The sequence below is a fragment of the Chrysemys picta genome, chromosome 13, assembly GCF_011386835.1.
Source record: "Chrysemys picta bellii isolate R12L10 chromosome 13, ASM1138683v2, whole genome shotgun sequence".
Classification (NCBI taxonomy): Eukaryota; Metazoa; Chordata; order Testudines; family Emydidae; genus Chrysemys; species Chrysemys picta.
The window spans coordinates 25,226,670-25,243,226 of NC_088803.1; the positions used below are offsets into that span (position 1 = coordinate 25,226,670).

Sequence of the window (16,557 nt, forward strand, 5' to 3'; positions counted from 1 at the left end):
GTACAAAGTGTAGGGTGGTAACTAACCACATCAGAAGAGTAATACGTAACTTGTTTGTATCAGTGTATAAAAGAGAAATCATAGGAGGGGCGTCTTTGTCTGGCCTAGGGTGCAGTGGAAAGTCCCGTTGCTGACTGAGCTGAGTCCTTGCCACTGGGCACTCATGTGTTAGTGTCCCCGTAGAGTCTGCCAGGTGCTAGTATTGTGTCTTGAGGGCAATAAACCTGCCTGAGCTCCTTGATCACCGAACTGAGTGTCTGTGGTCTTAGAAGTGCTGTCGAGGTCTGCTGGGCCAGCTGTCTGTGCAGGGTTGGTACAGCATAGGGAGAGAGCACACACACGCAGGCCAACTGACAACAGAAGCCAAGCTTCACTGTTGGACTCATCAACATCAGTTACCTTCATCTCAAGCTCAGATACCTGATATACTGGAATACCTCCTGTCCTTGAGGAATTCAGGATTGTCTAGAAGTTCCCTTAAGATCCACATAGCAGCCATTTTAGCTTCCCGTCCTCCCATGCAGGGTCACTCAACATTCTCACACCCCGCAGTAGCTAGGCACTTATGTGCATATATTCCACTATTCAGGAAGTCTCCCCCTCCTTGGGATCTCAACCTACCGATGGGTTTAATGCATCCTTTGAGCCCCTGGCTGTGTTTCCTCTTCCACTTGTCACTAGCCTTCCTAGTGGCAGTAACATCATCTGGAAGGGTGGGAGATTACAAGCACTCATGGTGGGCCCCCCATACACAATATTTCTTAAGGACAGGGGGACCTTAAGGGCTCACCCAACATTTTTACCAAAAGTTGTCTCTGACTGCCATCTGAATCAACTAATACACCTGCCTGTGTTCTTTCCTCAAGCCACATTCCAACAAGGGAAAAGCTAAACTTCATACCTTAAGTAGGATAGCACCCACAATACATCTTGATAGGCCTAAGCCATTCGTGGCTTCACCTTGGTTAATTGTAGCTTTTGCACATCAGGCTATATATATTCAGAGTTGACGGAATTGGATTTTTACTTGCATTAAATTATGCTATGGAATAGCTCCTTTAGACCCCCCCATTGAGGACAACAGTCCACTCCACCAGGGCTTAAGCAGCTTCTTTGAGAAGTGTTCTGGTGGTGGAATTCTGTGCATACACTTATGCAACATTACTCCATAGTAGAATCATCAAGATCTGATGCTCACTTTGCTACAGCTGTATTACAGATAGACTCCTAGCATCCACATCCTGTGATCTGGGTCACTGCTTGTGAATCAAAGAGTAGAATCTGTGTGGACAAGCACTTGAAGAAGAAATAGTTACTTACCTTACAGCAATTGTGGTTTTTTGAGATGTATTGTCCATATATTACACGACCTACCCTCCTTTTCCTGATACTGTACTTCCTGTTGGGTAGGAACAGGATTTTGTATTAGCAAAGGAATTGAGGGGATTGTTGGGGTCACCCACCCTTTAGGATTCTCAGGGTACAGGCACAGCCCCTCGCAGACACTGCTACCTGAAAGAATCCAAGCACAAGTCTGCGGGACGCATTCTTACCAACAGTGTGTGGGGGGGGAAATATGTTATACATATAGACAATGCATATCAAAGAACCAGTTATTCCCCTGCTGTTTGGAAAGCATGTCTCAGGTAAAAATGTATCCGGCACTGTTTGCACTAGTGTGCAGTTTGCTGTTTGGGGGGTTAGAAATGGAGTTTGGTTGCCAGCATCCATGGTCAGAAACATTGTATCTGTGTATATAATAAAACTACCGTATATACTCGATCATAAGCCAGTTGGTTTATAAGCCGACCCCCCCCCCCCCCCCCCCCGCAAGATGGATAAGTAAAAATAGAAATTTTTTATGACCCGTTCATAAGCCAACCCTATAATTCAGAGTTCAGCAAACTTTGGCTCACGGGCCATGAGGATAAGCCGCTGGCGGGCTGAGATGGTTTGTTTACCTCGAGCGTCCGCAGGCACGGAGGTAAACCTAAGTAAATAAAGTGTCCCATCCCGCCAGCTGCTTACCCTGACAGGCCGGGACACCAACTGGTGAGGAAATTTTTTTGGGGGGAGAAGCTGGGGAGGGCCAGGGGAGGATGTGTCTGGCCTGGCTGGAGCTGCTCCGGCAGGTTGGGCAGCGCGGCTGCAGCCTGTTCCCGCAGGCCAGACCAGGCAGCGTGGCTGCAGCATGTTCCAGTGGGCTGGGCCAGGCGGCATGGCCGCAGCATGCTCCGGCACCTGGGTGGCGGCCTTCTCTGGCGGGCGGGGCCGAGCAGCACGGCTGCAGCCTGCCAGCCCCGGAGTTGCAGCTGCTTCGGAGGCTGGGGGAGAGCAGCGTAGCCAGAAGCGGAGAGACTCTGGCCCCGCCTCTTCCCTTCTGGCTGTGCTGCCTCTCCTTGCCCCCTCTGTTGGGGGGAGGGGCTGTGTCCCACCTGTTCATCTCTACACCCGTTCATCTCTATACCCGTTCATAAGGTTGTTAACACTGAAGCTGTTAAACTTTCCGTCCTGGGGTTGGGAAGTCAGGAAACCTCTTCTTTCAATCTGATGCTAATAGTATTGTGAAAAGCCTGTGGCAGCCCACACTATTCTGAAAGTAACTGAAATTGTTAGGTTAGTGTGTTGGGTAACTCTTTGAAAATAGTGTTTTCATTTCTTGGCACATGGGTTAGGCTTTCTATATAGATATATGTATATAGATGCACAGCTTCTCTCTGCTGTAACAATTGGATACATGGCTATGTAAATGAAATGTATTTAACTTTGACAGATAACATCTTTCTGGAGATTCTGTACTCTAGTAATAAAGAGCTGGCTGAGGCACGAGAAATTTTGCATAAAATAGAGCTTCGCGATCTATATAAGTATTTGGGAGAGACTCGTACTGAATCAGGAAAAGAAATTACAGAGGTAAACGGCATTCTCAATCCAATCTCTATTGATAGAGGGCTCCAAATTCTGCTGCCTCTTTTAAATATGCACTTCTGACTATTCTGCTGATTTGTCTCTATTCTACTATCATTCCTAAAACTGCCTTGGCCAATGGTAAATTGCCTGTCTTCTTCAAAACTCAGCCAGTAAGTATGGGAACGGTTGTTACATGGAAGAAACCAGGGGAAGGATAAGAGATTTGGATAAAAAAGATCAGCTGCTGAGCTGAAGACTATTTCAGGATATTTTTATTTGAAATAACGTGTGTTCTGCAAAAATATAGGGAATTGTATGTCAAAAAGCATCACTTGGGCCAAAAAACCATGAGAACATTTGAACACAAGGAAACAGTAAAACCATTCAGCAGAGTAATGAGACTCTGGTGCAATTTTGGCTCCAAGTTGTTGTCAGAGTGGCTTTAGTGGTATGGCTGAGTTTACATTCATGCGAGATATAACTTCTGAATTTCTTGACTTTCAGGGGTGTAAATTCTCAACCTTAGTCACTATCTACTTCTCAAGCTCAGCATAGCTGTTTATTTCAAAAACAGTCAGTATCAATTTAATATAGTACACTGAAATATTCTAGACTGAGCTGGTAGTGCTGCCGATATTTAAAGTTGCCCTGTATGTCCCATTATAAAAACACTATTTTCATTGGTTTATAACTTTGCCAAACTTAAACTGTTTGGGCTGAAATTTTGCATGCTGGGCATCTGCCACTGTCTGAACTAATTTCGGCAAAAATGATGTGGTTGTTTCAGAGAATAAGAGTAGATGAAAATGTTTTGCCCAGCTTTTTTATTTTAAAAACCCTTCAGCTACTTTATTGATTAGGGTTACCATATTTAACAAATAAAAAAAGAGGACCTTCCACGGGGCCCTGGCCCCGCCCATTTCCCCACCCCGGCCCCACCCCAACTCCGCCCCTTCCCCGCCCTAACTCCGCCCCCTCCTCCCTCCCACTCCCAGCCATGCGAAAAGGGCTGCCTGAGCGCTACGGGCTTCACGGTTTGCCGGGCAGCCCCCCGACCCTGCGCCCCCGGCCGGCGCTTCCCCAGCGCAGCTGGAGCCCGGGAGGGGAGGCGCCCAGCCGGGGGCGCAGGGTCTGGAGGCTGCCCGGCAAACCGTGAAGCCAGTAACGCTTGGGCTTCGGGCAGCCCCTATGCCTCCGGACCCTGCGCCCCCGGCCGGGCACTTCCCCTCCCGGGCTCCGGCGGCGCAGGGTCCGGAGGCATGGGGGCTGCCCGAAGCCCGTAGCGCTCGGCTCTTAAACAGAGCTGAAGAGTCAGGGGAGGAGCAGAGCCGCCGCGGCCGGAGGCTCTGCTCCTCCCCTGACTCTTCGGCTCTGTTTAAGAGCCGGGCTGCCCGAGCGCTACCGGCTTCGGGCAGCCCCCATGCCTCCGGACCCTGCGCCGCCGGAGCCCGGGAGGGGAAGTCCCCGGCCGGCGGCTGGGGTCCGGAGGCAAGGGGGCTGCCTGAAGCCCATAGCGCTCGGGCAGCTTGGCTCTTAAACAGAGCCAAAGAGTCAGGGGAGGAGCAGAGCAGCCGCGGGAGGGGAAGTGCCTGGACGGCATTTTCCCGGACATGTTCGGCTTTTTGGCAATTCCCCCCGGATGGGGGTTTGATTGCCGAAAAGCCGGACATGTCTGGGAAAAACCGGATGTAGGGTAACCCTATTATTGATAAGCTCTGTTGCACGCATGCTTTGGTGCAGGGATTTGAAAATTGGCAAGGGAGATTCCCTGGAGAAAAACTGCCCAAATGGGTCAACTTAAAAACCTTTGAAAAATCTTGACTCTCACGTGCTCAGTAGAGACTTGATTACTTAGAGCACAAATTTGTCCAAAGGTTCTGCCTCTTCTGAGCATACTCCAGCCCATGACTGTAGGGGCTGAGCAGGACTTCGCGTGCAATGGCTGCTGCCAGGGGCCTCTGAGCACCGGAACTGAGAGCAGGGAGACTGTCCTGTGCTCTAAGTACTCCTTTTTCTGTCTCCCAAGTAGCATGGAGAAGGAAACAGTCTGACCCAAATTCAGCTGAGGGACAAGAGCCAGTCCTGGGGAACAGAGAAGAGAGTAGTTTGGAATAAGGAGCCTGTGGGGATGAGGGGGGAGACTGACTGAAATTTTGGGGGGAGGGGGGAGACACTGAGAGCCAGTGGCTTGGGGAGAAGAATGAAGAGGAGCCTGAGGTTAGGAGACAGGATGGGGACAAGGATAGGTTAGAGGGGACAGAGTAGAAGGGGTAATGCTTGCAGCCGGAGGGGTTGGACAATAGTTTGTGACCATTAAAGCACACTCCTACAAAACCTGGACTTGGACCCAAAATTCCAGAGATTCTTCATTTGTCTGCTGTCAGCAAAATCTGTGAAGCCCACTGGCAAAATATCTCATCGCCCTAGTGCTTGTCGACATAGAGAATGACAACCTACTACTGCTATCATTAGGTCAAGTGGCAGAGGTCTGTGTGGTAGATCTAAAAGTTTAAAGCTGATGAAATGTCTGGCTATCAATGTGATGCTACATGATGACATTTCTTTTACACTTTGCTTTTTTAAAAGCCTAGGAAATTACACATACATTAAATTAAAAGTTAAGGTTGCAAAGTCAATCAATCATGTTAGAAATTACTCTTTCTGTGTATGTGTTATGTATGATACAGTCTTTTGTTACATGGTCAAATACTATTTTTTCCATGGGATCCCTCCCTCATTCAGTGCATGGACGATGCTCACTAAATGAGACATTATTTAACATTTTGTTTTCTCATCCATCCGTGTGTGGTTTCCAGGCCTTATTTATTGCACACCATTCAAACCTTGCCATGAAGACAGAATTACTAATTTCCACCCCTCAGCTGCTTGTCCCAGTTTTCTTGCCTACCCAGTCCCAGTCTCCTTGTCTGCCCCTACAACTTTGCCAGCTCCCAGTACCAGTAAACCCCCTCCATTGCCATGCCCAGGTCAATGCTTTGTCTTTTCTGCATTCCAGTCAGGCAGTTTCTACCTCCTCACTGCCTGGGTGCCAGCAATGGAAGCATTGAGAGCACAGGGGAGAGATTCTCAGCTCTTAGTTCTGATGCCTGGCCCCACAACAGTCCCCAGCAACTGGCAGTAGCAACTGCAAACAAGTCTTGCTTAGCCTCTGCAACCCTGATCTGGAGCATGCTCAGTACAGACAGAATCTTCATATAATTAGGTTCTAAACTCTAACCAGTCTCTACTAAGCACAGGCAAAGAGATTTTTCAGAGGTTTATAACTTGATCAAATTGTGGTCAGTTTGTGGTCAGGAACAGCAAAAGGCCTATCCTTGACACCAGAGTCGTCACCCCTTCCTCCCCCCCGGTCCCCTCTCCACCCACCCACCTTTTCCAATTTCACGCTCTTCCTTCAAAGGCTGGAGGTGCAAGAGCTTCTCAAACACAACGGTTATACAGTTTTTAACTGGGCAAGGGGAGGGCGTAGGGGGAATGACATTTTTCCCTAGTCTCAGTAACAGCTGAACCCTTTTTGCTGAAACCTTCCAAACAAATTCAGTCTGAGGGAGACACGCGGCAGGGAGAATTTCAGCCCAAATGGTTAGTTTGGCAAAGTTTTATAAACTCCTGAGAACAGTGTCTTATAGTGGGATGTGTTGGGCAATTTTAATCATAGGCATTCCTATCAACTCCACCTATAATAGTTCATAAGTCAGAATTTATCTGGTTGGAAAGAAATTCAAATTCCAAACCATTGTCTTTTACTTTTAAAGGCTGGCTTTCATCCTAGAGATGCTTGTTTAAAAAGTGTTATAGGTAACTACATCTAACAGTTCTTGTATTAAATTAAGTTTGTTTGGGAGTAAGAGCTCTCTCTTCAACAGCTCTTGCCTTCATTGTGTGATGATGCCCTGATAGCAGCAGAAACAGGCAGATTCCCAGCAGTTATGTAATACATACTTGTATCCATTGTCAATATTGCAAACAAACTCTGTAAGAAATATTGTGTGTCTGTTTTCCTGTGTAGAATGAGGAGTTGAGGAAATTGACGCGTTTAATAGGAACATGGATAATGTGCTTAAAGGCACATGTTCAGGGCACTGTAAACGCCCCCCCCTCCCCCGAGTCAACTTCTTTCTATTTGATAGCTAGTAGATTGCCCTAGGCACTAAAGATTTTTGTGGCTCTCTAAGGGCCCATCTAAAACCACCAACATAGTAGATTGGATCTCTGGCTAAAGGTCCCACAGTTATCATGGAAAACATACATACCTCAAAGTTATAGACTTTCATGCAGGTTTTATTCCCTCTGCTGAGGCACTTTCTGTATAGCTTCACCTGGTCACGTGACCAATCTTCAGCTGTAGTCCTGGTCGATTAATGCAGGTGAAAATCTTCACTTGAACTTTTCTTTTGAAAGGTGAATTGTTTACATTAAAAATGCTGGTATTTTAAGTAGTAAAGTAATCTAGCCTTATCTCAACCAGCCTGGTTGTATGACAGCGTTCTCTCCAGATATATGGGTTCAGTTGCCCAAGTCTGGAACTGGAAGTGCTTGAATAGAATTAAATGTTCGCTCTTTCTCAGGATCAGTATGACGTGCTGCCAGCTCACATTGTTGCTTCCAGACCAAAGAATGCACCTCAGGATGTTGAATTGAATGCTGAAGACTTTATAGTTGACGTAAGTGTGTCCTTTCATAGCAAACTTAGTGTAAAACATACTGTCTTCATTTCTGTATCACAAAGGGCCAAGTGTACCATGCAAAAGTTTGCACGTAAAGCTGAGTACACTTTATATTCAAAATAAGAAAGCAGTGTGTCCAATTCAGGGACATTATAAGGCATAAGGTAACCCTCAGTGCATTCCCATCCCTGCGTGGAGTATGCAGTTGGTATCTGGTGCCTAGCAGTTTCCCTGTATGTGTTAATCCTGAAGCCTATAGATCAAGGGTTCTCCATTTTTTTTCATAATGTGGATCAGGTGTTAAAAGATTATCTCGTGGACACCTCTCTTCCCAGGGATTGCATGGACCATTTCACTCTTCAGTTTGTCATCATGTAACATCCCTGTGGCAATGGAAAAGTAATGTTAGGAAAACATTTAGTTACTTTTTTTAGCTGTTCCATTGCTGGCTCTGCTCCTGTGGTGGTAGACTTGCACTTTGGTGGGTGGGTGGGTGTGGGGGGGGGGGGGGGGGGGGGAAGGGGATGGGATAGTTTCCTCCTGGAATATTTAGACCTTGAAAATGGATAGCTACCAAAGACTGAAACAAAGACAATGTAACTGAAGTATTACATCTGCAAGTAGAAAGAGACTGAAGCATTCCTTATCCCTTGGGTTGTGCAATGTCCAGACACATCTTTGTGACTGGAATATGTCTTCCTATAAGCCATTATTCCTGCAGACAGGCAGTGTGACCTTGGTCAAGACTCTTTCAGAGCAGCTCTACTTGGAAAAGTTAACTTTGCTTAAAAAAAAAAAATTAGGGTTTAACATTTGTTTTTCCATATCCTATTTACTGCGTTTGCACGTAAAATGTGTCATGTAACGGCCAGTCCTGCAACCAGAGGTCTTCCTGCTCTATGCATTTCCACCAGTACTAAAGGTTCTGCAAGCCAGTTGCTGCCCTCCAGCACACTGATGTAATCCCATTGTCCTCAAATTGTCTTAAATTTACATCTGAGTCATTGGAAAAAGGGAAATGCTTCTCTGCGAGTATTTCACTGCTGAAATTGATTTGGTCTCTCCTCTCGCCTTCTGTGCCTATTCCTCTCCACCCTAAAAATTCTGTTTTCTTAATTCAGATATTCTGGAAAGCAAACAGGAAAATTATATGTACTGGATGGAGGAAGCACTGGTGTGTTAAAATTGTCTTGGTTCAACTGCCAAAAATATTCTAGTGGCAGCACTGTCAAGTTATCAAGGCAAAATTAAAATTTAAGGGCTACCAGTACATATAGACAGATCTGAAGCATGTCTGAAATGTAACTTGTAAATCACTTTAGATTTCTCTCAACTCTGTTTGCTGGACGCCTCTCTGATTGCAGGTCACTTTTAAGGTGATACAAATTTCTTGAAGCTCATCACATCGGTGAAACTAATTTCATGAAACAATTGAGACAAATTTTAGTTTTTTCATAAAGATTAACTATTGTAGTTAACTCCAATTATTTTAGAATAATCCTTGCTATTTTCTAACTACTAATAATTATAGTGTCTGTTCTGTTAGAATCTTGGTAATCTCAAGTCTAGAAAGCTACCCAAAAATATGTTGTATTCTTTGAGTGCTTGCTCATGTCGATTCCATTCTAGGTGTGCACGTGCCCATCTGCACGGTCGCTGAAGATTTTTGCCTTAGCAGTATCTGTATGATCGGCTGTGGCACCCCCTTGAGTGCCATGTTCATGCGTCGGTATGTCAGGTGCGGGCATCCCTACGCCCTCTCAGTTCCTTGTGACCACCCATGATGGTTAGTTGGGGTGCCTTTCCTTGCATAGCAAGGGCTAGCGATTTTGTCTCTTCTGACTTCGAGCTGTAGGGCCTTGTAAATAGTTTGTTTATAGTAGTTAGTGTTAAGTAGTTGTTAAGTGTAGTTAGAATTTAGAGTCCCAGCAGGGACTTCACCCCAGGCGGGGCGTGTCCCAGTCTCTGGAGCTTAAGCCCTGTGTGGACTATAACAGGCCTATTCCTATAAGTGACCCCCACAGCAGCTGCCTCAAGTGCTTGGGCGAATCACATGTGAAGGACAAGTGTCGTATTTGTAAAAATTTTCTACCCAGGACTCAGAGCAGTATATTTGTTTGCAGGCTCTCCTCATGGAGGCTGCTCTCCACCTGGCTTCTGAGCCTTCCTGCCAAGACTCACCTAATACCTCGGCCTCAGTGCACAGTGCACCCCCAGCACTGGTGCCCAAAAAGAAAAAAAGAAGGAATGGCTCCCTGGCACTGGGCAAGAAGGGCCATGGGACATCGGGCAAAGGACCCACTTCTGGCCACCCGGCAACTCTGGAGCCACATGTATGTGCCTCCCTGGTTGGGCCCTTAGCCGCTTAAAAGTTCCACCACCAACTCCTGGGAGTGATAGGGGACCCAAACTCCTGACAGCATCAATGCCTTCCCAAGCTCCCCTGGCGCCAAGAGAGCAGAGACGTCCGCCCATGCCACCAGCACCGCATGTGCTGGAGGAAACAGCGAAGGCTCCCTATAAAGGCAAGCCAGCCGCTAAGACCCCTCAGGGGGCAGTGGAGCGCCACCAATTCCCCGAGAAAAGGCAGCGCTCTCCTCCTCTCGCCCCAGATCTCTGGAGTTGTAGCCAAGCTCCTCTGAGGCTCGCCCTCAGTCACCGCAATCGCAGTCTCCGCCGTCTCAATGCAGATTGCCTAAGGGGAGGTGCAAGTCCCCTTACTACTGGCACCGTTCGCCCTCCCCTGGTTGTCCTCTCGCTGCCGATCTTGGTTGCCTGTCCCTTGGGAGCGCTCCCTGTCACAACTCCGGTCCCCTCGATATCGGCACCGATCCCCTTACTCCAGGCACCGGTCTCTGGTGGCAACAGTCAGCAGGCAGATGCAGGCATCAATGGTTCCACCATGGTCACCGGAAGAGGATTCCTCTGGCACGGAAGGGCAGTTCAGCCCCTCACCCAGACTCCACCAGCGCGATTGGGCACGAGAGGCCATGTCGACATCGGCACCACATTGGCAGTATAGCCAGTGGCCAGCACAACAGTGGCCTTATTGGAGTGCATGGGGCGTGCCAGTCATGACGATGCCCCTTTCGCACTGCTCATCTGCTGCTACCTCGGAGCAACAGTTTGCAGCACCGACCAGGATGTGACAGGGTCCTCAAAATTGCCAAGGCCTCTGGCAAACCCCGTCTTCTAGCTCTCCCAACTCCAAAAGGGTTGAAAAGAAGTACTTTGTCCCAGCCAAAGGGTTTGAGTACCTTTATACCCACCCTCCTCCAGGCTCGCTGGTGGTCTCTGTGGCCAACGAAAAAGATAAGCAGGGGCACACCAGCTCAACTACCAAAAATAGAGGCCAAAAGACTGGACCTTTTTTGGAGAAAAATGTATTCCACTGCAAGGCTGCAATTCCGGGTGGCAAACCATCAGGCCCTCTTGGGCAGATACAATTTTAACTTATGGGACTCCCTCTGTAAGTTCAAGGAGTCCCTCCTGCAGGGTTTGGCTCAAGATTCAGAACCCTGGTACAGGAGGGCATGGCGGCAGCTATGTGCTCCCTCCAAATGGTGTGGGATGCAGCAGACTCAGCAGTTAGGGTGGTCGTGGCGGCAGTGGTTATGAGGTGCAGCTTCTGGCTTCAAACCGCCAGTCTTTCCCTAGAGATGCAGCCCACGATTTAGGTCCTTCCGTTCGCTGGGAACGGTCTCTTCTCCAAATAGACGCATGCAAGGCTGCATGGGTTAAAGGACACTCGGGCCATCCTTCCCTCACTGGTCATACATATGCCGCAGTCTTCACAGAAGCAGTTCCAGCTGCCCCTGCCACCAAGACCTTGGCAGCCTTGATGGGTCTGCAAGGAGAAGGGATAGAGACACAAGTTTTAGTCCTCGCTGCCCTTCCTCCTTCTATCGCGCAGCCCGGCCTGGCAAAGCAGCACAGGGGGTCAGAAGCGCTCGTTTTGAAGGAGCTCTTGAGAGTGATGCCTTGGTCAGTTTTCCAGATCCACCTTGTTCTTTCCTCCACCATCTTTGTCCCTACCATTCGGTCTTGTCGTGAGTCACCTCGGACCGCTGGGTGCAGGACATAGTATCTCGGGGCTATACCCTGCAATTTTTGGCTGCCCCTCCCTCCCACCCCCACTCTTCCCCCAACTCTCTTCAGGGACCCTTCCCACGAGCAACTCCTTGTTCAAGAGGTTGAGAACCTCCTGCGCCTGGGGCGGTGGAGGAGGTCTCTCAGGACATGAAAGGAAAAGGGTTTTACTCCCGCTACTTATTAATCCCCAAGGCAAAAGGGGGCCTCAGATCCATCTTGGACCTGCGTCGCCTCAACAAGTCTCTCAAAAAGCTGAAGTTTCATATGGTCTCCCTGGCCTCCATCATCCCCTCCGCGGATCTGGGAGACTGGTATGCTGCCCTCGATTTAAAGGACGCTTATTTCCATATTCCCAGGTCACAGGCGCCTCCTCAGTTTCATAGTGGGCGGACGCCATTTTCAATTCACAGTACTAGCCTTTGGCCTCTGATCGGCCCCAAGGGTGTTCACAAAACATATGGTGCCAGTGGCTGCTTACCTGAGATGTCGAGGGGTCCAGGTCTTCCTATGTCTCAACCACTGGTTCATCAAGGGCCCATCTCGTGAGCAAGTGCAGAGGAGCCTTAATCTGGTGCGTTCCACCTGCCGCGACCTGGGCCTGTTAATAAACAAGAAAAAAATCCATCTTAACGCCCGTCCAGCGAGTAGAGTTCATTGGGGTGGTTCTCAACTCCATGCGAGCCAGAGCCTGCCTTCCAGGAGCGCGTTTTCAGGCCATGTCAGATAGACCTGATCTCCCATGTAAAGAACCACCTGCTCACCATGGTTCATACCTTCCTGCGGCTGTTGGGCCACATGGCCGCATGTACATACATGGTCAGCCATGCTCGACTTCATCTTCGGCCCCTGCAAGTGTGGCTGGCATCCGTCTACATTCCCAACAGGCACAACCTGAACTGGATAGTCTGGGTGCCGAACCACATCAGGTCGTCCCTGAATTGGTGGTTGGACCTCAGGTTGGTGTTGGGAGTCCCCTTTGCGACCCCGTCTCTGATGCTTCAGACCTGGGTTGGGGAGCCCACCTGGGCGAGCTGAGCTCCCAGGGCCACTGGTTGTGGTATGATCTGGCCCTCCATATCAACATTAGGGAACTCAGAGCGGTTTGCCTGGCCTGCCAGGCTTTCTTGCCTCACCTGAGGAGCAAGATGATGCATGCAGGTCCTGATGGACAATACCGCCGCAATGTATTACATCAACAGGCAGGGCAGTGCCAGGTCTTCGGCCCTTTGTCAAGAAGCTCTCTGCTCTTGGGACTTTTATGTGTGGCATGCCATTCATCCGGTAGCCGCGCACCTGCCTGGAACCAGGAACGTCCTGGGGGATCACCTCAGCAGGACTTTCTCATCTCGCCACAAGTGGTCACTTCATCCGGAGGTGGTCAGCATAATCTTCCAGAGGTGGGGGACTCCCCAGGCGCACTTGCTCGTGTCCAGGCAGAACAGAAAATGACACGTGTTCTGTTCGATCCGGGGAATGGAAAGGGGCTCCCTGTCGGATGCCTTTCTCATCCCATGGTTGGGGGCGCTGATGTATGCCTTCCTGCCAGTGCCATTGAGTCACAGGGTCCTTATGAAGATCAAGCAAGGCAGGGCGAGAATTATCCTAATAGCCCTCACGTGGCCTCTCCAGCACTGGTTCGGCATGCTGCTGAACCTTTCAGTAGCCGTCCCTCTGGCCGGATCTGCTGTCACAGAACCACAGTAGCCTTTTGCAGCCGAACCTGGCGGCACTACACTTGACGGCTTGGCTGCTGCATGGCTAAGCATGAACGAACAGCCATGCTTGGGCTGTGTCCAGGAGGTCTTGCTGGGTAGCAGGAAACCCTCCACCAGAGCGACTTATCTGGCCAAATGGAAAAGATTCATATGCTGGGTCTCGGAATGGCATATTTGGGCCGAGCAGGACCCGCTGCAGGAGATACTGGATTATCTGCTGCACCTCAAACTCCAAGGCTTGTCCCTGTCATCGATTAAGGTCCACCTAGCTGATATCTCGGCTTTCCATCCTCTGTTCCAAGGCTCACAACATGACGGCATGGTCCCTCACCCAGAACCCAAATCTCATGCTGTTGAGGCTCATGGGGTCTCTCTTTCAGGCTCCGGCTCCCTGCTTCTCTCGTGGAAGGTCTTGTTCCTGGTTGCCATAACGTCAGCCCACAGGGTGTGCGAGATCAGGGCACTTATTTTGGAGCCGCCCTATACGGCCTTCTACAAGGATACGGTCCAGCTGTGACTGCACCCAGTGTTTCTGCCCAAGGTCGTTTCCCAGTTTCATACTGGCCAGGACATGTATTTACCTGTCTTCATTCCAAAGCCTCATATGTCTGATGAGGAGCGCAGGCTACACACCCTGGACATCAGAAGGATGCTGGCCTTCAACATAGATAGAACAAAGCTGTTCCGTAAGTCAATGCAGTTGTTCGTTGCGGTGGCGGACAGAATGAAGGGTTGCCCAGCGTCTGCTCAGAGGTTTTCGTCCTGGATCATGGCCAGCATCCGCTACTGTTACGAGCTGGCGAATGTGCCTGCGATCGTAGCGCCACACTCGACTAGGGCACAGGTGTCATCAGTGGCCTTCCTGGTGCAGGTACCAATCCAAGAGATGTGTAGAACCGCTACCTGGTCGTCTGTCCACGTGCTCACGTCTCATACGCTTACCCAGCAAGCTCGAGACATCGCTGGCTTTGGCAGAGCAATGCTGCAACCTGCAAGACCGTGAACTCTGAGCCCACTTCCATTGATACTGCTTGTGAGTCACCTAGAATGGAATCGACATGAGCAAGCACTCGAAACAAAAGAGGTGGGCACCATTTTTTCTTCCAGTGTTTTTTTCGAGATGTGTTGCTCATGTCCATTCCATTCCCCGCCCTCCTGCCCCTCTGTCAGAGTTGCTGGCAAGAAGGAACTGAGAGGACATAAGGCCAACGGCTCCTGATATACTGATGCATGAGCGCAGCACTCAAGGGGGCACCACAGCTGGCGCTACGGATACTGCTATGGCAAAAATCTCTGACCGCGCATATGGGTGCACGCACACCTAGAATGGAATGGAGCAACATCTCGAAGAACCACAGTTACAAAAAAGGTGGGTAACCATTTTTTTGTTCATCTGTATCCATTTCTGAATTGTCTCCATCAAGGTTATCAATATGGACTATGGAATGAAAGAACAGAACCCTATCGATAAAGTTCGTTTCTATTGCAAGTCTGACCCGAGCCAGGCAGTCAAGATTTCGAAAGAACAGGTAGCTATCGCTTTGCCAAAGGCCTTACCAAACATGCTTCTGAAGGAAATTTTCATATAACAGGTTGTGGAAGCACTTCTGTGCAATAACGTGGTGGTGGGGTACAGTTTTACCAGAATTCAGAATCTTAGTATTTAACACAGTCCATCCAAAATCCATTCCTCATTATCTTCAGATTGACTAATTTTTCCAGTCAAACTCCCTAACTTTGTGGTACGCATTATGCTTTATAATGAGAAGTTACATTTTTCTACCTGTATTTGGAAATATTTTGAAGTTCATTGATGGGTTGGCTCTAGATTCCAAGAAACACAGTACAATTTCTTTTCCTCTATTCAAAAGGTTTCCAGGCTTCTGCCAGAGACATTTGCAGAGCAGCTGATCCGGGTTTATTGCAAGAAAAAGGATGAGAAGAGTTTAGATGCTGCAACAAAGTGTTTTATTCAGTGGTGTATGAACATGGATTTTACAAAACCACAGGTACGTCCTACCTAATAAATACCCTACACACAGATTCATCCATTCCCAGGCCAAAAGGGACCATTGTGATCATCTAGTCTGACCTCCTGTACAACACAGGCCAGAGAACTTGCCCCCAAAAGTCCCTACTCCTGGAGCGTCTCACCTTGGCACATGGATTTGGGACCTTCAAAATCTGTGCATTGTTAGGGATTTTTACTTGTAAGGCCATGTCTACACAGGAATGCTGCATGTTCTAACCAAAGCAGTGAGCTTAAACCAATGCAAACCCGTGTGGACACTCTTAATTCAGTTTAAGGGTAGCTTTTATCATAAGCTGATTGGGAACAGGTTTAAACTGAACTGAAGTGAGACACTTTTATCCTGAAATAAGCGCATCCACCCAAGGGGTTTGCATCGGTTTTGGTAACTGGTGCAAGTTTTGTTTGTAGACCAGCCCTAAACCACCACGGTGGGGCTCAATGGCATCTCTTTAAGGAATCCCTCAGACCAGTTCCTCCTGCTTGTCCCAGGCCTCTAAAGCTTCCTGTTTCCCCAGGAGAATTTAATTTGTGGGGGTTTTTTGATGATCTTTTATAGACTCCTGTTCAGGAGCCCCAATCTCCTGGGGAAACAAGGCAACATGAACAGGAAGAGGGTAGAGACCCTCCAAACATTCCTGGTTTCGAAGGTTCCCTGCTGCTGTATGTGGGTAGAGCCTGTTGCCCCTGCTGCCTGTCAGACCCCAGAGCATAGATACCACAGGGCATGATGGGGATGGAACCCACTGTAGCTCCTTTATGGAATTTTGGCTTTTGCAATGGGGACAGGGTCAGAGCCACCTCTGTGGTCCCAGCTCTTGGGGATGTTCAGCCAATTGGTCAAAAACAGTCCCTGAGAGAGACGGAACGTGATCCTGAAGGAAATAGGAACCTCGGACTCCTGCTGGGGCGGCACCTGTAATATCAATAGAGCTAAATTGGCATTTCTGTGGTATGGCTGAGACAGCATCGCTGCCCCTGGCCTACCCCTCCTCTATCATTTCTCCCACTAAACTTGTTTCTTTGAGCTGATATAATTATTTATGTCCATCACTATAGCAGAGCAGTTAATATGATGGAAGCAAATGAGATTTTTGCCATTATAAATAAAATGAGAATGTAA

General features: G+C 48.7%; 1 protein-coding gene across 9 annotated transcripts in view; it reads left to right on the top strand.

Annotated features, from left to right (window-relative positions):
• The window catches only part of SAMHD1 (SAM and HD domain containing deoxynucleoside triphosphate triphosphohydrolase 1), an 80,018-nt gene that overhangs the window by 60,060 nt on the left and 3,401 nt on the right, over positions 1-16,557 (top strand). For 8 of the 9 annotated variants that reach the window (XM_042854963.2, XM_005295427.5, XM_065565680.1 and 5 more), the window contains 4 exons: positions 2,774-2,913; positions 7,500-7,595; positions 14,830-14,934; positions 15,277-15,414. In XM_042854963.2, the coding sequence (XP_042710897.2) occupies positions 2,774-2,913; positions 7,500-7,595; positions 14,830-14,934; positions 15,277-15,414 (479 nt within the window). The remainder of the gene's footprint in view (positions 1-2,773; positions 2,914-7,499; positions 7,596-14,829; positions 14,935-15,276; positions 15,415-16,557) is intronic. The other variant, XM_042854961.2, reaches the window with a different exon arrangement.